The sequence below is a fragment of the Thunnus thynnus genome, chromosome 17, assembly GCF_963924715.1.
Source record: "Thunnus thynnus chromosome 17, fThuThy2.1, whole genome shotgun sequence".
NCBI classification, from domain to species: Eukaryota; Metazoa; Chordata; class Actinopteri; order Scombriformes; family Scombridae; genus Thunnus; species Thunnus thynnus.
In genome coordinates, this window is record NC_089533.1 from 7,578,970 (window position 1) to 7,601,737 (window position 22,768).

The 22,768-nt window shown below is 42.8% G+C and overlaps 1 protein-coding gene across 4 annotated transcripts; it reads right to left on the reverse strand.

Moving 5' to 3' along the window:
- Nucleotides 1-11: 11 nt before the first annotated feature.
- On the reverse strand, nt 12-22,383 carry svilc (supervillin c). Of its 4 annotated transcripts, none has more exons than XM_067571435.1 (34): nt 22,249-22,383; nt 18,846-19,376; nt 17,378-17,533; nt 17,075-17,251; nt 16,445-16,479; nt 15,316-15,377; nt 14,076-14,221; nt 13,467-13,710; nt 12,730-13,313; nt 12,292-12,421; nt 10,991-11,038; nt 10,815-10,877; nt 9,948-10,022; nt 9,737-9,839; nt 9,562-9,645; nt 9,445-9,477; nt 9,154-9,355; nt 7,868-8,028; nt 7,673-7,780; nt 7,451-7,587; nt 6,505-6,652; nt 6,144-6,289; nt 5,824-5,999; nt 5,114-5,258; nt 4,107-4,425; nt 3,829-3,980; nt 2,978-3,086; nt 2,682-2,886; nt 2,416-2,549; nt 2,156-2,311; nt 1,550-1,693; nt 1,349-1,461; nt 575-730; nt 12-356 (listed from the first exon to the last, which is right to left on the reverse strand). In XM_067571435.1, exons 2-34 carry the CDS (start codon nt 19,133-19,135, stop codon nt 267-269), a joined length of 5,031 nt encoding a protein of 1,676 aa, XP_067427536.1. In that variant the 5' UTR covers nt 19,136-19,376; nt 22,249-22,383; the 3' UTR covers nt 12-266. The 4 variants fall into 4 exon arrangements, with proteins under 4 accessions (XP_067427536.1, XP_067427537.1, XP_067427539.1 ...); XM_067571436.1 differs by lacking the exon at nt 22,249-22,383 and adding an exon at nt 19,591-19,740; XM_067571438.1 differs by lacking the exon at nt 17,378-17,533.
- Nucleotides 22,384-22,768: the final 385 nt, after the last annotated feature.

The window sequence follows — 22,768 nt, forward strand, 5'->3', positions numbered from 1 at the left end:
GGAAAATGTGCTTTGTGTTTTTTTTTTTGTTTTTTTTTTTTGCTCTGAACAATAGCTACGGAGAAATCCATGTCCGATTAAAAAGTCCACACACTCATACTAATTTGACATAAATAAAAGTGAATTTTTCTTCTTTTTATTACGTTGTGAGCAGTCCTTTGTGCAACAGCATGGTGCTAATATCCCCCTGCCGTTATCCCTTCTTGGCAGAGGAGGAGGAAGTCCCTGCTACAGCGCGTCAGTCAGCCTCCGCTTGTTATCGCTGTCTAGAAAAGCAGCCCTTTGCTTTTCTTCAGATCAATCTGCTTCCAGTCTGGGAGGGAGGCATATTCATCTCTCTTCATTTCCAAAATAGTCTGAAACATAATTGCAGTGATTTATTTACGGAGGACACGATGTAGGAATGAATTCATAAATAGAATAAAAATGTTAATATGAAAGTTTAGACAAAACTTATTCTCATAAATTATCTTCAGATTATAAACGTATCAGTTTTCATTAGTAAAATCTGGTGAACACTGCGGCCTGTTGGATGAAAGACGCCACTGCATGCTGCTGATCCTATCAAGTCTACCTGGAAGTCCTGGTCAGACAGGTAGACCTCCAGGTGCTGGGGGTCCACTCCTTCAGGCAAGGGGCTTCGCAGCAGCTCCTCCAGAGGGTACTGGGTCTTCATGAGCTGGGCCAGGGCGTCCTGCACCAAGGTCAGCTTCACCCGCCCTGCGTCGCCCTGAGACACACACACACACAGGGTAGAGTCAGATGTGATTGTATTGATTATTGGACTGCAAAACGGGAAATATTCCACGTATCATAGACTTATTGCTACTATTTGGTATCAGTATTCCAAAAAATGACCTGACAAAGATTAAGTGAGTCCACCCAGACTTTTATTCTTGCCAACTCTTACAAACTCTCTCTAAAAAATATGATCCATCTGAGAGCATGACAACTCCACTTCAGGTTTTCTGGCAGACAAGTTGAATTATTTTCAATGTCGCAGCCTTAATCTAGACTAATGAAACTCTTTTAGGAGTAAATGCCCTTTAGACCACGGTGATGCCTTGTACCTATTTAGTGATAAGGGTAAATCTGGGATACATTCCTGCATTCAGATGAAGAATTAGTTCATAAAAAATAAAATGTATGCAGCTGTGGCCAGTGAGGAACATCTATCATGCTGATATGGTGAGCAAATATTAATAAATACTTGTAAAAGAATATCTGTCTGTGATGTTGTGACTCTCCGAGTGTTGTTTCTCATGTGCACACACACACACATATGCAACAGGACTACACAACATCTAGCCTTGTGTTAAATAATAAACTGACGCTGCTCGTGCTCTACCTGTGTGTGGGGTCCCAGGCTCCTCTCCCAGCAAGGGAAGACATTAGTGAAGGTGAGAGGTTCAGACCCCTCAAAGATGAGGTAGGCCTGCGGTGGGCGTCGTGGGTTCATCTCTGGGATACAGAGAGAAAACAGCACAATTTTAAACATATCAGCAAACCAGCAATGCCTTAATTTCCAAACCAACAGCCTCCTTTTTACCTTTGCAGTACTGCAGCGCCGTTTGCATGGCACACCGCCTCTCGTTATGCCAGCGGCTCCAGGCCGAAGCAGAGCTCTCTGTCTGCTCAGGCTGACCCCTCTGCCACAGATAGACCTCTAGACGGTTGTCAAGCAGGAACAAGGCTGTGCGGACAGAGAAGAAAGATTGGGGATATATTAGACAATAAGTGGAGCTGGATTAAATTAACATTAGATTCAGTTTGACTTTATAGTTCCTGTGGGATATTTGGGTTCTAGCAGAAGGAATAAAACAGGATAAGGCAAAGTAAATGTCGAATATAGAAAAGAATACAGCAAAGAAAAATGTTTTGGGTCTGTAGTATGAAAGTATGAAAAGTTTTTCAGTGAAAATATGAAAAAACATGCAATGTATTACTGCATGTTCTTTGATATGTTGAAGTATAGCCCCTAATGTACAATTCAGTCTTTTTAAATCACTTCTTAAAAGCCAAAATTTACTTTCTGAGACAAATTCTCAAATGTCTCTAAATTTTATTTTTCATACATTTTCATGTGCAGTCTTTATAAATTGAAAAGCAGAAAGGTTTACTGCTAGTAAACTGCTAGTACTGATTCTGCTCTCACCTGGCTGTGGTACATCGTACAGGCTCTCCTGGACAAAGGGCATTGCCATCACGAGCCCCGGCAGCCGTGTTAGACTCTGCAGCTCCTCGGCCTTGAAGCTCCCAGAGGAGGCACTCAGATGGAAGAGACGAGGTGTGAAGTTATATTTACCTGGATCTGACGGAGGACAGATGTGTAGCTTTTTACTATGAGCTTAAACTTCACAGGCTTGTTGAAAGTATCCTGTGTGGACAGAACTAAAAGTGTGTGTAGTCGTGTACCTTGCAGCATGCAGTCATAGGCTTTCCTGTCCATCTGTCCCAGTGCTGTCCAGAAGTCTGCAGGCTCTGAACCTTCCTCAACTACCTGCACCTTCACAGGGCTGCTTTTACTGAGACCCAACTCTGGTGGACACCTAACACACACACACACAAACACACACCACATGCACAATTTCACAGGCTGGGAAATTATTTCATCCTTGAATGCTGAAATTATCACTGGATGCTAAAGTCTGTTGAAATGCCATCCAGAATATGAAACTTACATTTCAGTAAGATGCTCCACTACCCTCTTGGCAACCTCTTTAGAGCTACTCTGAGCTTTACAGCCAGTCCAGAGGTACAGCACCTCCTGCTGGCTGTTGAGCAGGACAACAGAGCCCCTGGACCTCAGACCTGCACAACAGCAATCCACTTCTAACAGTGAGCCCTCTTCTGGGAGCTCCCCTCGCACACAGAACAACCGCCACTCTGCTCAGCAGAAACATAGGAATATTTGAAAGAACTTACATGAAAAAAGGAGGAAAATTAGATGCAAGAAGAGGGGAAAAAAACACCATACCTGTGCCTGCATTAGTAGAGGCCTCCTCTCGCTTGCCCTTGTGAATGACCAGGCCTCCCTGGAAAAGCTGCAGGAAACAAGCAGGTTCCTTTCCCTGAGGAACCACCACCTTCAGGAACAACAAAACAAACACACAGGCTGTAAATAACACCAGTCCTGCTAGAGAAGCACTGAAAATGTCAGTATAAAGTTCTAGGTTTTATAACTCAGCTATGGACAAAAGCATAAAAATCCATTCTCTCAGTAAAAGTATCAATAAAAGTCCTCCATTCAACATTTTTACAGAAGCATGGACATACATTCACAGAAAAAAAAGTGTACTCAAGTGAGAGTTCTTATTTTAAAGAATGGTTCCTTTGAGTGTTATGTTATTGTTGCAATAAGCTGTAAGATGTTTTAGATGGTTCAGCTGTAAAAGGAAAAAGATGAGAGGACTTACAAAGTCTCAGAGCAACTTTACACTGCACGCTGTTTTTCCTTTATACTTTTATTCTTTACAATATCCTTTTTCACACTTCATTTGGTTTTTTCATGTATCATATTGCTCTGTGTCTAATGTTCTGTATCCACTTTTTAATGACTTACTTAAATTCTACTACTTACAGCATTGTACATACTTTTGCCCTTTGTTTTGCTTATTTTCTTTGGCCTAAATATGAACTTTTCAATATTCTAATTTTTCATGTCCGTGTAATTTTTCTCTATTTTATTGTACTTGGAGTCTGCACGGTCTGTGGAAATGGTAACAAATTATTGATATGAAAAATGTTTGTTTTAGAGTGTTATTACTTCAGGCTGTACTTGTTTGTACAGTAAGAGCTGATGATCCATTTTGAAGGTGATGCGCTTACCTGGGACTCTTCATGGTTGTTCATCCCAATGGACAGAAAAGCAGCGGTGTCCCGCCCACTGACAGTGGAGTGACGGCCTCGCCAAAGGAAGAAAACAGTGTTTTCTTTTTGTCCAGGGTCCTTGCTACAATCATCAGGGCTGTTTATCTTATCTACAGCAGATAAGAAAAAACAAATCATCATAAGAAACATCAATTTACATTTAGATTTAGAATAAGCTTTCATTGGGATGGTAGGGTATGATGTGATGATGATGATGATGTGAGAATGTCACTGACCAACAGTGCTGATGCTGTATGTCCAGCGGATGACGTAAGAGTCTCCCTCGTAAAGTTGTCCTGTGCTCTCTACAGGAATTTCACTGTCATCAAACTCCTGGACGTGCCATGTGTCCACAGCAGCCGTCTCAAGCTTGATCTGATGTCCCTCCTCCAGGGTGATGACCCCGTGACCCCTCTGGACATCGACGCCGGCCAGCACGTTATGGACCAAGCCGTCCCCTTCCTGCGACTGGCTGGACACTAGAACCTTGGCGTCGCAGGGGCTCAGAAGGTCTGATGACGGGGAGACAGGCGGGGAAGACTGAACTGGGATGAGCTGTGCAGAGACAGACAGCGGACAAAGGGTGAGAGGAGACTTTCAGTTAGACTCTGTTCTTCAAAACACAACATGTCTTATGGTTGCACTGCATTCTGGTCTATTTTGTTTACTCCCAGTGAAGAAACAGCTTCTCTGCAATGGGTTTCTCCTTGTTTGGGTTTTGACCATCAATATAAAGTACCCTAAAAAAATTGTGTTTTTGAGTAACTGACAGAAAAACCTGACATTAACTGCTAATGTTTAGACTGTGGAAAAAGTCTCTGCTACTTAAGCTGCAGGGGAAATATCTTGGAGTGAGATTGCATTGTTTACAACCAGAGTGAGAGAAAAAGAAAAACAAATGTTCTCCGAGATGCAATGTGCCATTCCAATATTTGACCTTGCTAGCTGATCTGTATTGCAAAAAGTAAGAAGTGTCAATCAAACTTCTTCTACACACGCTACTGGCTTTCCAAGACGAATTTTATGCCAGTCACATTTCTTCAATGTTCCAAAACAGAGTAATGTCTGGGAGGTGAATTTTCAAATCCAGATATATCCAGACGTGATGGAATAACTGCTTAGTCACCGGTATCAATCAACGAGCCAATCAACACTCAGATAAATTATAATTACTGTGTGCATCCATCTCTGAAAATTATTCGTGCAGCAGCATGACTTTGAGCCATTAAATAGTGAAATGAACCTGTGTCTCATCCTTCACTGGGACAGTTTCCTCCATGTCTCCACTTCTGCCCGTCCAATCCAGGAACTTCTCTTTGAACAGAGCCGTCTCGTTGTGCTCTACGATGCAGCCCAACAGCGCCCAGCTGGGACGCCCCTCTCCCCTCCTGCGGACCAAATAAAAAGGTAAGTTATCAAAATGTCATAAAACCAGAAGAAGACATATTGAACAATCACATATTGAACAATCACATATGGGTATTGCAGATTACAGGCGTAGAGTAGACCTTAATGTTAGTTCTAACTCTGACTGCGTCGTGTGGATTTCCAAAATCATGCTGGGATTTTACAGCATTTTACAGAATTACAGATTTTACAGCAGTTTGGACACAATGCTGTATGCTGGGGTTTCTCCGTGTGCAGCATGGAGTTACAAGGCATTTGCTTTGGTTTTACAGTGTGCACTAAAGACCTGCAGCAGACGTCTGGGGTTTTTGCTGCATGCACAGTAAACTTAATGTTGTATCCTAGGGTTCGCTTGTGTCTAGTGAGGAATTACATCCATCGCTTTGATTTTACTAGCCAAATGTTAAATATATTTGGAGAGCATTCACAGCTGCACTCTGTCATTTCTGTAATGTGGATTAATATCTACAGTATCTGTTGTTATTTTTCCTTGTTTAGTACAGGCTGAAAGCTTTAATCGTTTCATTGCCTGCAGTGTGGACTTACAGCTGTATGCTCGGGTTACATTGTGTGGGATCCAGTGGGTTGACTCGACAGTTGCTGTAGTCATACGCTCCGACCCACACTTGGTGAGTCAGCTGGAGAGCAATGTTCTTCCTGCTGAGGGAGACATCCTGTCCATGCCACAGGTACACTTCACTGCCGAAATCAAACACCAGAGCCTGGACCCAAAAATACACACAGTAAATGCACACCTTTAGGACTTCTTCAATGTGTGTGTATTACAATCCTGCAGGAGAGAAACGACACAAAGCCTGCAGTAAAAAATGATCAAGCAACAGGAGAATCCAGAAGAGACCACATACCTCACTGGATCCCAGCAGGGAGATGCTGGGGATGGAGGCCCAGGCCTGTTCATGGGGCACCAGTCTGTTCTCCACCAGTCTGTACACACAGTTAGACTCCACCACACCGCGCTCATAGAGCTCATCCTCCTCTGGTGCACCCGCTCCTGTGGGGAGCAGAAAACAGACATTATAAATAACATTTAGTGAATAAAAACATCAGCTAAATTCAACAAATATTAACAAAATAGTAAATGTACTAATGGATGGCTGCTCTGATTTGTGGTCACTTGGGTCTTTTATCATTTGTCCACTTCTTTTGTGTCAGAGGACAATCTACTTTCTGGGAGACATTTACAAAGTAGACATTTTAACCTCTGACCTCTGTATTGTGTCCTTCCTCCCAGAAGGCTCCAGAAGTCTTCAGCCAGGCTGCTGTCAGAGTTCAGCCCTTCCTCTAGGTGGACCACCTGGGAGGCCTGACAGCCCAGGTCCTTCTGGCTCTGGATAAACGACGCCAGCTCCGAGGCCTGAAAAACAAAACCTCAAGTTATAATACTGCTGCAAAACAGTCATATGGGATTGAGTGGAAATAGAATACTTGAAATAGTGTCACTAAAAATGTATTCTGACTACAGGAACTTCAAGGGAAAAGAGAGTTTTACTACCAGAGAATTCTTTTAAAGTGAATTCATGAATCCCAGAATGCACTTTAAATAGGTGTTGTATATCTTCATTGAATGTGTCATAGAAGAAAAATATGTTTCTGTACAAACCTGAAACAAATTTGTAAAATACTGAAACCATTTTTCATCTAAACTTTATTCCTCCAACATGACAAAGTGATCAGAACACAGTGAGGTGGAAGTAGTGAGAACATGCAGAGTTTAGGTAATCCATCGTAACAAAACGTATCAAACCCTGCGTTTGTAACAGAGGACGGACAAAGATGTTGTTGATTGTATGAACTGAGAGCAGAAAACATCACAAAATATCAGTACCAGCCGTATTACCTCCGGAAAAAATGTATTATACTGCTACTCAAAATGAATTTCATGCACACAGTACTCCTTGCGGAATCGAGTGTCATATTTGATGCCATTTTATCAATTTTGTGGCATGAAATTAAAAAACGGCATATTTATGAAATAATTACAATATCTTCACCAGTTCAAATCTCTAGAGAGAATCTTCTCCAGGGTTTTATGTAAATTTCATGGCACATTGGCATGTGACACTAAATTTAAACCCTGGTGTAATTTTATTCTAACAAGACTGTCATGAATAAAAACTAGATCATCACAGTATGTTTCTGTCCTCCCTGGTACCTTGGATTTTTCTTGCTCGCTGGCAAACTCTCCGCTCCACACGATGCAAAGCTCCGGAGTGACCAGCAGGAAGCAGTCTCCGCTGTTCAGCGACCGCACCGAGGGCTCCACCAGACGGACCTGGACATGCCGCCTACCTGTCACCACAGGCGCTAGTTAATATAAACACCTGAGCACAAAGAGAACGTCACGCGGACACGGATGAACCAAATCTTTTCTGACCTTTGATATGCATGAGCATCAGGCTGCTGAAGGGAGGGTAAGACTGGGCAGCATCTGAGTCTTCTGACCTGGCGAGATGTGGATCTGCCACGGAGGAGTTCTTAGACTCTGCAGGGAGGAACAAACGCAAGATGAGGCTAACCGAGAGGAAAGACAAAGTGAGAGAAAAGAAAGGAGAGAAATATTCAAACTGACTCTTCTCTGCTTGGATCCTTTCCTCAGTGTTGCCCCTCTCCCCCATGTAGTCCTGCGTGATGTCCTCTCTGGCTGCCAGAGCCCGCAGAGGGTTTCTGGAGCCCTGAGTCCGACGGGACGGACGCACCGACCGCCTGTGCTCTGCTACTGCTGATGTCAGTCTGCACACACAACAGATGATAAATGAGCTTTCACACAGACAGTATGGACAGTCTCCACAGAGATCCACTTTAAATATTAGTTACTATATTTAAAAACAAATGATTATGCATACACAATAAAATAAATTACTACTTGAGGTCACTGTTATCAGGGCTAGTATGTATTAAATGTGGTGTTAAATGCACAAAAATGAAGTCATTTTGCTTTTTTAATTAAAATTACAGTAAGAGTCATCATCATTTTCAAGACAGTTACGAAATTAGGACACACACACTCCAAAGAGTAAAAGATAGTTTGGAAAAGTATGATGACAAGTTGATAAAGAAGATTTGTGCCAAAACTTGTACAACATCGATAAGTTTAAGTCATCCGATTTATGATATTATAGATTCTGCTTGAATATAATCAAATGCTCACATGTTCTATATCTAAATCAATTATAAAAAGTGGAATAATTATTATAGTGGGTGAGCCATGAAATACAAAAAATGTGATGAATTTTAGCAACAATTAAAAAGAAAACATAGAAATGACTAATTACACTGTTATACCCCCATTGATGGTTCTCTTTAAATTGTTAATCTGTGCTTCTTTAACTCATTTATGATTTTTATTTGTATGAATATAAACAACATATCATATCAAATGTTTCTGATATAACTATAATCATATCTTATATCTTATTATAGAAGTCTCTCAAAGGGGTTTAATCATAACATGGCCCTGACACATCGCCTTTGGAGTCTTGCAATTGGCTGATTCAGCATTCAAGGAGGGTTTTTGGACCGGCAAATTAATTATTGCAGTCTATATTAATAATAAGTAATTGAAGTTATTTTACAACACTTAGGAGTCACTCCAGTCCAAACTTAAACTTTAAAAAAGTTACTTTTAGCTTCAAAACTCCTAAGTCCTAGATTTTGTTAAGACATCTTTGGCTCATTAGTCAAAGATTAGGACCGTTCTTAAGATAATTTCTTACAAATATGAAGCATACTAGCCCTGTGTCTGTCAGTGAGGTGGGTGCATCTTTTCTCCACCACCTCCCTGAATATTTTAGATATTCATGATACAGCGATATCAAAGGCTAATAATCATAAAATCTTTGGTAAAATCAGGCTCACATGTGTGTGTTGGTCTGGCAGAGGACATCCAGGTCCTGCTCATTCTCTGTGGCGGCGGCATCTCTGCAGGGTGGGGGTGCGCAGGTGGAGGGAGGCGACTGCTCGCTGTCGAGACCTCCATCGTACGTGTTTGATTCATCCGCAGGCGTCACCTCCTTCACTTCCTGTGTTTCTACAGAGAGTGGAGCGCTCTGCGGAGCAGCTGGGGAGGACGGGACAGGAAACTTAAAAGATTGTAAAAGTATCAATTAGCCTTTGAATGATGACTTCCAAGCTTAGTTTATATTTTACCTTCAAACTCCATCACTGGATGCACAGAGATCTCTGTTAAGCAGACAAAACAAAGAGTTTAGAGAGACACATAAGGGAAAGTCTGAATACAGTTAATATTATATGAACTGCTCTAACCATCATCTGTGCATGTTGGAGCTTCAGTGAAGTGTCTCTTGCTATGGGAGGTGTCATTTCTGTCTGATTCTGGAGACCCAAGACCTAACAGGTCGTAAACACAAAGGGAAAGAGTCAGAGAGGCTATGAGAGAGTATGAGAATGCAAGAGAGTAAGCAAAAGCGAGTAAACTCACTTCTCTTGGCCATGCATTCAGTCTCCTGCTCTTTCATTTCCTGCTGTGTGTTCGTTTCTTCAGTTTCAACCATCTGAGGCTGCTCATCCTCCACCTCCTTAGCCTACATAGCCAGAGAGATAGTCTGTTAAGATACAGATGGGCTCCTCTGTGGATTTAAATATCAAAAATACAGAAGAAATCCAAAGATGAAAATGCCATCATATGTCACCTTTTGTCTCCACTGAGGCTGATTCTGGTTCTTGGTAGGAGAGCAGACTTCTTGTGCCTCAAAGGACAGGCTGGTCTGTGGATGTAATGAAAAAATGTAGGAATAATAAGATCACATGTGACTTCCTCAATGTAGGAAAGTCGGAAGCACCCAGGAGGGATGTTGTGGATTTGCAGGAGAGTAGCGCATGACCAGGGGTAATAGTTTAGAGCGGTTGAAAAAGTTGAATGAATCTGATTCATTTGACAAAGATCTACAAAAAAAAAAACAGTGCCGGGATGATGGCAAGGCTGTCAAGTTTCAGGTTAGCAGACAGAAAACAACATGGGAAGTACAAAATGCACAGATATCTTGACACGGTAAACAGGCAATTGTCATCGAGCAACCACAGCAGTCAAGTCGAAAAATGCGAAGAAGCATCTTTGGATAGAGTGTGGCAGTTTCATGTTCTTGGTAATGTTAATAATGATATTATTTCAATAAAGCTCAACTTTGCTCCTTTTGTTACTAGCTTCCCAGTATTGTTAGCAGTTCTTTACACAATTTACACATCAGGGAGGGAGGTAGGGGGAGGCATGACATTTTTCTGGTTCCCAAAGGAAGGGGCATGACAGAAAGAAAGTTTGGGTACCACTTGTGAAGGTGGAGAACTGGAAGAATAAGAGTGCAGAAGTAACAGAAACAGTGTTATAAAACACCGTGCAGGTGACTCGTTAGTGTGAGTGAAACTTCACACATCAGAAATAAAAATCACAGCCACCTGAATGTGTGCAATGACAAAAAAAAAAAAAAATTCTTCACTGCAGACAGGAAAACTGCAAACCGTAAGCAACAATTAATCTGCCATGCACCGGTTTCAACAATTACCTGATTGAAACACATGACATATTGGGGCGTACTGCTAGAATAGACAGAGGCAAAGACAGGTTCCTAGGAGAGGAGAGGCATTAGAAAGAGAGAGAGGGGTTGGCTAAAGCTATTTAAAAATAGTTGAAGTCTCCATGTTGGAGATGTAAGATGATTTATGCATTTTGAAGACTTACCCAGCACTGAAGGTCGATACTCTCCACGTGAGAGGTTTCTGTCTCTTCCTACAGAGGGCAGTATGGGGAAAAACAGGGAGATAAATCAATAAAGAAGGGAAGAGGGCCAAATATCAAAGGTGTAATGGAAGCAGAAAAATCAATGCGCTCACATACATGTACACACACATACTGTCAACATGGTGCAGCTGAGATCACAGGGTCATAAAAGGGTCAACATTTAACCACCAGAATAATTGGTGTGTTTACATTCCTCGCCACATTCTGGGCCAGTCACACCCCAACTAGCCTGCATATATTCCCCAGTAACTCAAGTCTGATCCTAAGACATTTAGCACAACCAAATCTAGAGTGCTGTTGCTAAGAGATGCTATATCTGGTTTCACTGGAATGACAAATACTTCGATCTAACCACAGGCTTTTTCTCTCTCTCTGGATTTAAAGATGACAGGAAGAGCGAACCCAGCAACCTCAAACTGCAATATTGAGTTTTCTTCCTCAGTTTGAGCTGCTTTATCACAGAATTTAGATTGACACGCTGCAAAAATCTGAGATTATTTGACTCGTTTCTTATATGATTCAGTATGTTTTAACAATGTTCTTAAACCAAAAGTAATTTTCTTGATCCCAGTGGAGTGACCTGTGACTTTTAGACAATTAGCAGAGGTTAGAGGATGCTTGCTTACAGCCAGTGTTTGGGTATATTTTAATAGTCTTAGTGGGCAGAAATGATGTGACAAATTTCCCTGTTTGAAATAAATAAGCTAATAATTAGAAAACTGGGAATTTCAGACTAAAGTACACTACATCAAGATCGTGCATGTGCAAAAACTTGGGCTCAGCTTAAACTTGTTGAATGTAATTCCTGCGCAATGCATCAAATGTTGGCTAGCTTACTTAGCTGCAGGTATGGTATAGTATTCAGAAAAGGGTGATCCAAATGGCAGCGCTGTTTTTGGTGGCGAATGTGATGGCCAGCTTAAAAAAAACACGATCTAATCCTTGGCTCTGCCCTTGCAGGATTTATATGAGACTATATGACTCTTTAAACATGGACACTCCTTGCTGGGTCGACTCTACTGCTGCACTGTCAACCGTCTGCCTCTGCCATTAAACTTCATCGATCTCTGCTGACGGTCCACTGGATCCAAACAAGACTCACAGAGGATTAAAGATTATGGAGGGGCAAATAATGGCAAGTGTTACCCACTAGGTTTTGATTCTGCATTAGAGACACTCTTTAAGCCCATGATGTGGTGCAGACTTTTACAGTAACAGAGTGATATGTCTCTGTTTCTTACCTTGTTACTGCTGCTATTGGTTGTCTCATGCAGTTTAGTAGTGCCATCCATCAGGGTGACCTGAACATGTCCCGTGGATTTGGTGGTTTCTTCATTCCTCATCCATGCACTCTCTTGCTCCTCCTCTTGCCTTTTGAGATGGATCACATTGAATATAAACCGTAGAACTTATCAAAATACTACAAAAAGCTGTTTCCCTGTTCAATTTCCATCCTAAAAATGCTCATAGCTGATATTTGTACCAATGACATCAGTAAATTTGACAATTATTGTAGCCCTAAAAATCAGAAGTATTTAGTGTTTCCCCCAGATTATTATCATCAAAGCATATTCATGCATACTTCAAAATGTTGTATTAGAATCAAGACAAGTAACATGCCAACTTTCACCTATTACGATGCACGTCTCAGCCCATCTAATTTAATTTCAGATACTTACTGGACTCTCCCAGTCAAATCCGAGCTGTGTTCCACAGAGGAAACTGGCTGTTCCTCTGTCTTGACCCGACAGGACCTCTCCTCCTTAGGAGCGTCCTGCTCTGACGAGGCTCTAATTGGTGTACAGGCGATGGTTTCCCTCCTGGCTCGAGCCCTCTGCCTCCAGGGGGCGGCAGTCAGCGAGCCTCCCTCCACACCTGAAGCCTCTCGTCTCTCTCTCCGCGGTGCTGCAGATATTTCCTGCCTCTCGCTGCCCTCCATCCTCTCCTGAATCTCTGCCTCGCCACAGCCTCCACCATTCTGTTCATGGCTGAAAGGTGCATCCATCTTACTGCTCTCTGTCATGCTCCACTCTGGTCCCCCAGAGCGGCTCTTCTTCAGGATTCCTCTCAAGCCTGGCTCCGAGTCATAACGCTGCAAGCCTTGCTGGGTAGGACTGGGCTCCCCAGGGCCGGGACCGGTATCAGGTCTTGGCTGGGAAAGGCGTACCTCACTAGGTTTTAGGTTGACAGACGAGGCCTGCTGTCTGTCGGACAGATGAGGGGACAAACAGAACGCAGGAAGCTGTACGGGGCCTTTCTGGAGCTGAACAGAGATACAGTTCAAGATAATTATTTAAAATGTACTTGATTTAGCATCATGTCTGCTGTTTTTTATATAAAACACTGAGTTTTCTTGTGTATGAAACAACAAAAATACAGTTTGACTTGACTATATAGTCTTGGTTCGTCTACTCACCAGGCTGACCTCCTCCACAGTGATGGGCTGCGTGCGGTACCGAGCCCCCTTCTGCCTCCGTCTCTCTGGGGGTCCATCGGTATGGCCACCCCCCTGCCTTCCAGGCAGAGACAGTTTGTTGAAGAGGGCCAGCTTCTCACTCATGCTCAGCTTGCAGTTCTCATCACCGTCCTCCGCTGACTCAGCCTGCTCAGACTGCTCAGACTGGGCCTCAACTGGTGGTGCTGGGTTAGGGGTAGGGGCGCTGCAGGCAAACATGAACACATATGTTATAAAACAGGCTTATAATTAAAGGATAATACTGAGTCACAGTGCCCAGTTGTTTCAGGAAATTACTAACCTTTTTAAAAGAAATGAAATTACATATTCATGATCCGTTGTTAGTATGCATTACAAACATATTATTTGTTGTCTTTTAACCAAATAAAGGACATAACTGATGCTAAAAAAGTAGTGTAATGCCAATATCAGTTTGTATTGTATATAAAACTGTTCAGAATCCAAACAAATCCCTATTAATCTAATAATATACTTCTATATATGTGTTCCGGGGCACTGAAGCTAATATCGGACCCACTGGGGGGCCACAAGGTTGTCGGCACAGCCCACCTGATAGCCACCATTTCCTCACAGGTGATTGGCTGAGTAAGAAAGCGATGCTCGTTGCCACGGCGCACTCTGCGTTCATGAGAGACACTCCCTGAGCGAGGCTTCAGGAAGTCCGAGGCCTCGGGGGCAGCAGACTTCTCCAGCTCCTACAGAGGAGGCATCAGAGTCGTTAATATGGACACATGACATCTGACCATCACATTTGGTTCGGCGGGGCTTTTGACACAGGTGGACCCAACATCAGCAGCCCCCACCTGCTAAATAAGTAAGACCACAAAAATGGTCTGATGGCTCCTGTTCTATTTGTATGGACAGAAGGGGGGGAGGGAAGGGGAAGCGGGTTGGATAGCTGGTGAATAAAGCAGCTAGCTGTAAGGTGGAGCATTTTGGCTACATGGATAGGATGCCAGCCCAACAGGTCACAGTGTAACCAGAGACCTGCCGGCTTAAGTTACCTCCCCGCCTGCCTCCGCAGAGCAGCAGGCTAATTATAACACAGCTGCTATGGTTGTTAATGGCAATACAGTGTCTAGCACATTTTCACCTGATGCTTCATGACTAAAGCTGTGCAGCAGGTGAAATGTTGTTTTGCTAATGCAGACAGTGTGTTTCATCTTCTGCATGAACTCTGAGAGTTTCAGCACTGTTTTGGATATCCACACTATAAATTTAGTCTTTCTTTTAATAAGTACAAACTCTCACATCGAACTAAACAGTGGATCCAAGGTCAGCACCTGTTTGACCATTCATATCCCTCAACATGATCAGTTTCTGTTCAGCGTGCTCAGCACTGACTCACCATACGCCTCAGACTGTAAGATTAGAAGCTGAGGTGATGACCGATGAAGGACTGTCTTTAGCTGTTCGATATATTTCTCGACAACTTATCACCTCTACATGATATTATCTTTTAATCCAGTAAGGGGCACCACATGGTCAAGCTTTATTAATGGGTAGATTTCAGGTTACACCTCTGGTTAGAGTTAATTTAGGATCTGGCATCCTGAACAGCTTAATTGTAATAAATACATTTTCAGAATACCTTTTATATGTGGCTGTGACAGTGCATGAATGCATGTAGATGCTGTCTCATCAGATGTAACAGTGAATAGCTATGATCTCCACACAGAATCATTTTTAGCCACAGCCGTAAGGACAGACAGCACACGACAGAGAAAATAAGCGGGTCATGAACAGCATTAAGGATCTTGTTTCAGTGCTGAGGCTAACATACACTCACTTTAAACAAAGACATCTTGGCTGCCACGCTCATTTTGGCTCTGTCATCGGTTTTCACATCCGCTGTGAGATAAAGAGATGAGTCATGAAGTCAGTAAAAGATTTTCAAATAAACGTGACAACAATTAGTGTCTTTTCACACACTACAGAAATTATATTTGACAGTTATCGTCAGTAAAGAAAGGTGCCAGTGATAAAACATAAACACTAACTACCACACAAATGCTAGAAAAATTAGGCTTTGATTAGTAAGATTCATTTCTACTGGCCATTTAAACTGTGGCTTTCTTGTGGCTTGTTAAAAAGCAATATTGGTTACTGATTCCACCATAACAAACTATCTCTGAAAAACACCTTTTATCTCCCTAACTTATATACTGAGAGATGAAAAATTATATTGTGTACGTTTCTTCCTATGAAAGCAGGGCTGTAGATAACTAGCATACAGAGCAAACAAGCTATCAGGACACATTGAGGCAGAGCCTTGAGACTGATCCCTTCGTGTGAGGCCACAGGCCGTCTCACACCCGGCATCACACCGAAGCACCACACTGCCACCTCTAATGTGGAGGAGCTACACTAACAGTCAGGTAGAAAACGAAACTCTACCTCTAAGTACTACCAGTTTGTAGTAAAAATAGATAAATAAATTCTTCAGAATCTTGAGCTTGATACAAATCGTAAAGATACAAGACATAGAGCCTAAAATACATAGTCCCAACAGTAATGAAAACTAGATTTACAAAGGCTACTTGTTTCTGCAGTTGTGTTGTAAATTCTCAGTAAGCCAAAGATGTGCTTGTAATCTTTTTATGGTGGGGTTAGGAGTGGGACTGACTTAGCAGCACTCTGCTGCTCACATGGTTTTATGACACATAAATCTGTCATCGCTGAGCATATTAAACATTGTGAGCCTAAAAATATAACCTGATTTATTTCCTTGATTCAAGAGATGTCACATTTGGCCTTTGCCCTCATGTTTTCGCTGTTGTGTTTCTCTGGTGTCAATGGAGACCAGTATTGTGCCAGTGTGTGACCTTCTCCCTCTCTGCGTCATAAAAGTTCATCTGTTCGTCTCTAAACACAACAACAAACTGTGAGATCGTAGTCAGGCGTGAAGACAGCTTTACCTTTACTGTTCTCCTCTTCCTCTTCGTCCAACAGCCTAGAGGAGTGAAAGAAGACAAACGATGAGGTCACCAGGTGAGATGTGAAGGCATAATAGGAAAATGATGTTGACTTTATGCTTTGGCTCCTCAGATCCTGCCTTGAGCTTACAATACATGTCTTTGTGCTTCAATGTGCAGCGCACACAGTGAAGATACTGTGTCATATTTGCATGCTCCGGAAAGCAACACTGTGGAGGTCACGAATGAGGACAAACGCATGCAAACCACACCGTCCATTTATGTAAAGGAGCAGCACTGGCCACACCTCAGCCAAAGTGTGAGTGCATGTTTTTTAGTGAAAAACAATGATCAAACACACACTATCGGCAACTTGAAAGTCACGTCTAAAAACACAAGTTGACATTTTGAAGACTAGCATGCGGTAAGTTATAAGGTTATGTCAGTCAAGTTAATGTGAGCAGGTTTAGAAGTTTTGCTGGCAAATGTACACATTGCATTGTATACATTGTATAAAAAATGCAAAAAACGATCACTGCAAACAGCATCTTCTTTGTAACACAAGCCAGGTGCTTCATCAGCACAGAGCTTGGATTCTTTTTTATCTTCATGACCACAGCAAACAGCCCCTACCCGCTGCTCTCCTCCATCTCATTGGCTGTGATTGGCTGTGTCCTGAAGCGTTCGCTGGTCTTGCGACCACCGCCTGACCCTCCGGGGAGGTAACGCCGGGTGCGTCGCCGGCCCCCCTCAGGGCCCGGCTTCACTGCCAGGTCCAGAGAGGACGTAGCTCGCCCGGCATCAGAGCAGCTAGTTTCCAAACACACATAGAGTAGGAGGAAAGGGAAGAAGATGTTGAAGTGAAGACATATACTGTCACAGAGGTACACAGGCTGATAGTGACAGTCTGGATCACACACATGCAGGTGACCCTACACTTTCTCTGGCTGCGCTCCACTCCCGGTCTGCTGCAGAAGGGCACTTCTCAACTGGCCCACTGATACTCGAGTGTGGAGCTGCGGGGCATCGAGTCCATGAGGGACGAGGTGCCCCTCCCCACTCAGCATGCTGGCAGAGTCCCGGGAACCCTGCCTGAAGGGGGCGGGAGTGAGGGGAAGGAGGTGAGGATGCAGGAACGGGGATTGTAGACTAAGAAACCAGCTCAGAAACAAAGTACAATATTGAACCTTTCCGTAAAATTTCGCTAAAATATGCAGCTCTGGGGGTGAAAGGTGCAATATTGTTCCTTTTTTCTGAGAGTAAAGATCACGCCAGTCCTTGTTCCATAATGCCAGCTCCAGGAAGAAGCACCCAGATCACATGATAGGAAAAGTGTCAAGCTGGGAGACTACCAACCAAATGGAGGGGAAGAATCAGCCTGGCTTTAAAACTCCCTGCTGGGACCCACTGATTTAGACCTCTCAGTTTTAATTAGTAACAAAAGCTGCAAAGCAACTGCAAAGTCAAGGATCTAGTGTTGCTGGCCAGACCTAGTTTAAAAACTGATAGTATAACCTGCTTAGATTTACAAATGAGTAGGATTTACATGGTAAACTTAAGGAAAGTTTCAAGTTTTCTACTGTCAAATGCAAAAAAATTATAAATTTAATGTATATGTTTTGTAAATCCATGTGGTTGTAAACTCTTTCCTTTACTAACTTCTGTCAGTAACTGTTTCCATGGCTCTAAAGAAAACAGCCCGCTCCTCATATCTATATTCTTCAATATTTACATACATAAGATCATGTAGTGATGTCCCACAAATATCCAGTACATATAGTATGTATGCTATAAGAATGTATAACTACATGAAATTCTTTTTCTCTCTGGTCACTTGGTCCTCAGTGATTGTATTTATATGATAGTACACACTGTAATTAGCAGTTACCAAAATACCAACAATCTGTTGTGCTATTTTAGCACAGTAGACTATTTGTTGATGTCCAGAATGGAAAAAGTTGAAGCAGGTGACGGGTGCTTTATTGGTGTTTGGGACAAATTAGGCCCAAAACACCTGCTGTCCTCTACATCAGACACCATCACTATGCTGTATGTACCATCTACACTACAGCATTACCCAATCACAACTCAATTTACTAGTTAGTGACAAAATCTTATTTGTTATTGATAATGCTGTTCGTTTGTTGTTTTTATGGCTGTGTCATGTCCTGAAGCACTTGCTACACAGTTTTTTACAGTTTCAGCTGATTTTTACACAGATTTCATGTTTCCTGCAAGAAGACATTGATCACCTTGGATAAACACTGATAATATCATGCATATGATATTTTAATTAAAGCCAGTAATAATGAACCATGGTTGTAGATTACAGAGTTTTGCATTACTGCGCTTGTTCCACATGACGCACTAATTCAAGTCATCACTGACTCCAGACATGACTCACCTTCTCAAGTAGTCGGATTCTGCAGAAGTCTCTGCCTCTAATCCATTTGTAACCTTGCGTGTCCTGCCGTTAATCCTTTCACTGAGGGACATCGTGCCCTCTGAGTTCGACATCTCTTTGTGGGGTTGGGTCGCCGGGTCGTGCACCTCTTTCCCATCCCTCCTCACCCACTTGGAAGGTAGTTCCTCCATGTTGCCGAAGCGTTCAGCCAGTTCCCGCCTCCTCTCAGCCTTGTAGCGAGCGATCCGCTCTGACCTGGGCTCCAGGACTGGGTTCTCCATGGCATCCATGTCCCTCAGAAGGATTCAGGTGATTTTCTGCTCCTCGGATAAGTGCAAAGCATTTAGGAACAAAAAGCAGATGGGCTGTTTCTCCACTTTTCAGCTAAGGCAAGACAATGAGGCCAAACTTTCTTCCAGTAAAATTCTCAGATTCCATCGGACCTAAAGACTTCTTGCTTTGCTGCGCTTGTAGAGTCCATCAATCAGAAGTTGCAAAACGATCTGTACATCAGCGGGTGAGGTGTTTCTCCTAAAAGAGGAACAAACAAACAAAAAGAAAGAAAATAAGAAACGTGCATTCATCACTTACACGACAAATTCACATGACTTATATGCTCTTCACGACTCTGAAGTCCTCTTAGAAAGTCCATGACAACAATCCATAAACTGCTGCCTTCATTATTAAAAACAATTTACAAGTACATCCTCTCTTCTCTTCCTCGCTCAAGTTCGTGTAAGATGACCTGTATCAGCCTGCAGTGCCATGCAGGAATATCCCCTTGCACTGAAACCCAACACCTCAGCAGCTCAGCTCCGCTCTGGGTCCAGGCCTTGATGGCACTGAGTCCGCTGGCTTCCTGGTCTTTTCCACAACCCCTGGTAGTAACTTAAGCTGAACAGCCGCTGTTTCTTGTTCAAATGTTATCTAACAAGCCGCATAGCCAGTCTCACTGTTGTATGTCAACATAGAGCGTGTTATCTGTAAGAAACACAGGCGAAGTCAGATCAGATATGGTTTCCCATTTGTTTAAATACACATATAATGAACTATTTAAATGATGACATGTTCCCAGGCAATATGCACACACAGATAGTCCCTGTTGGCTACATGGTTGCCTGGAAGTGAATACACAACGCTAGCAACATCTGAGGCTATTAACCACGTATAAATAGTAATGATATAACACAGATTTACATTTAAAGACAGCAGCGAACCATCAGCTAGGTTGGCAAATGCTTGAGTGTGTGTTCACAACTGTGTACAAACATAAATGTGTGTTTGCATATATGTGTGTGTGCGCTATCCAAAACTGTGGATGTCAGCATTCCTCATGTGTTACCCCCACACAGGAAGCACAATGGAGCCAGAACAAAGAGACGTGAGCCGCGGACTTAGTACACCAGATAGATTTGCTGCAGGGCTGAATGGTTCTGGTGGCAGTCGAGTTCACAAAATATTTTGTTATAGATGCGGCTTTTAAATTTATTTTTATATTTTCGCTGCTGCTCTCAGACTGTCGGAGAAGACGAAACAGAACCCTGACGCAGATTACACGTGATACAGAGAATAAATGTCGAAGTCTACACAACTACTGGTCAGATCTGCCTTTCATGTGTCAGAAACACTCAAATTATTATCAAACCGAGGGCCACATTATCAGCAGGGGAGTGCAGATCCAAAATGACAACGTCACAGAGAGCTTTAATGAGCTGAACTGTAAGATGCAGTGATCCTTGTGTGAGACAACGAGATTAGGGTGTGTGTGTGTGTGTGTTGCATCTGTGTCGGCATCTCATTACAGGTGTACATGTGCTTCGAACAAAAACAGTCAGCCAGCCCAGAGCAGAGGAGAACTCACCTCCCTGTCCAGACGCAGAGAGAGTAAGCCACAAGCATCCCCAGTTTCACTGACGCCACACTCCTTTATGTTTTTGCCGGCAGAACATGAGTAAGAGTTGAGAGTGGCCACACTTCTGTATAGAGCAAAAGTCATGTGACATGCTGGAGGATTGTCGATTGGAGGGGAGAATGCCATGGAGGCTCAACAGGGATCATGGGCTTCTAATCCAGTGACACCAGTTGACACTAGCTTGAAATAAAGCCTGCAGATGAGCACACAGGACCCATTCTCAACCTACCCTGCCAAGTCTCTTATCTGTAAAACACTGAAATATTCAAATGAACATGTCCAGAGGCTCAAAGAAAGGGGATATTAATTCAAATCTTCCACAATAGAGCTTTCAATACACTATTATGGCCCCGGATTGAATATATTTTGCATGCTGTTGTTCTTATTGTTGGTTCCAACTTTACTCACTTGACAGAGAGGTGCAGACATGTCAGACATTACATAACAACAGTGTCTGTCTGTCCAGCAGCAGCACAGTAAACCAGATTAGAAGGCTGGCCAAGAATAAGCCTATGACCAATTACACCTGTCCTGACTGAGGTACCTGCACTAAAGCCCCCCTTGGAACACCATAATTCAAGGACAAAGTCCCAGAAGCCTTTACTTCAAACTACAAGTGTCATGTACTGTGATAAATCATGACTGTGGATGGGTTCACACAGCCTTGCATTGTCCAGAAAGTAAGACGGAGATGTGTGAAATTGATCAGCAGCTTCACTGTCATTCCTTTGACTGATCTCTGTATCAAAGGCATGTGGCCGGAGGGCAGAGAGTAAGAGCGGCTTTCTCGTTATGCACCCACCATAATCCATGGCTCCCAGTGGGATGTGACACATTAACAGGTAATTCCTCTATCACATGTATAAATTAGATTTATTTGTCCAACAAATATCCAAACAGTATGCAAAATATCAAACTCCTATTATGTGGATTGGGTAAATTGATAGTTAGAAACAACTTTCCTTAAAGGACTATAGACACATGGTTATACAACGACAAATAGCCTAATAAAAGATATTCTGTAGTCTAAAGTGGCCAAAGTACTTCATGACCTATCAAACTAGCCTATTGATAGTAAGCCATGGTGAACAAAGATAACATATTCAACCTGAAGGCAAAAGCAACTTTTAAACCGACTGAGATAAAATAGGAGTAACATGCGTAATTCGTGCGTAAATTGTGCGTAAAACATGTTCTGGCGCCCTAAAACACTAAATCGTCACTGCCTTTAGACCACTCTTACACAGAAAACGTTTTACTCACAAAGTGACTGAAAAACATAACCACAGTCATACTACACTATGTCCACTTCACAGCCCTAACTTCCCGAAGTTTACGTTTGGCAAGTCAGATATAGCAAATACCTCGTATACAGATGAGTGACCATACTATCGATTACGCTAAATTGGATTTTCAGCTGTAAATCCGTTGTTGGAGACAATGACAGTGAAGCTCTTTTTGTAAAGAATGAAGTCCCACATGTGTACTTACATGCACTGCGCGCCGGGCGAAGTGGGCATGAGTGCGCCGCTGCCCTTCCTCAGACCGGCGGTCCCCTCCCCACTGGCCCTTCTCTACGGAGTGTCTGTCCAAATGTAGTCACACTCGCAGCTGCGGAGGGCACTCCGTATTAAGGGGGGAGAATATAAATAGATGGGCAACCCGTGGGGCGATTTCTCCACTCTCCAGTAAGCGGACGACAATATGGCAACTGTGAGGCGCTTCTCTCGTCGAGCTGAGGTCTCACGCGCTAGTGTGGCGATCACAGGAGGCGAGGATAAAGCCTCAGAAAAGCCCCTAAACCCCAGTCCCCTGTATGACATTTTTTTGGCAATATGATAATTTGCTAATTTCCCTTGGATTTTGCACCATTAATGTACAATATTCACAAAGGAGGGTCCTGCATTTTCATCCAATCTTGTGGCCCCTGTCTTGCAGAGGGGTCGTGTGTTAAAATCTACTTTTAGGACTTTAATTATTTTAGTTTATATTGTTTTTACATGGTGCATAT

Excerpts from the sequence above, each read along its gene's own strand:
- svilc (XM_067571435.1), bottom strand. The coding sequence starts at position 19,135 with ATGGATGCCATGGAGAACCCAGTCCTGGAGCCCAGGTCAGAGCGGATC. Across the intron at positions 15,378-16,444 it reads GGAAGAGGAGAACAGTAAAG|CGGATGTGAAAACCGATGAC; the intron begins GTAAAGCTGTCT and ends TTTATCTCACAG. Across the intron at positions 7,781-7,867 it reads AAGGATCCAAGCAGAGAAGA|AGTCTAAGAACTCCTCCGTG; the intron begins GTCAGTTTGAAT and ends TCCTCCCTGCAG.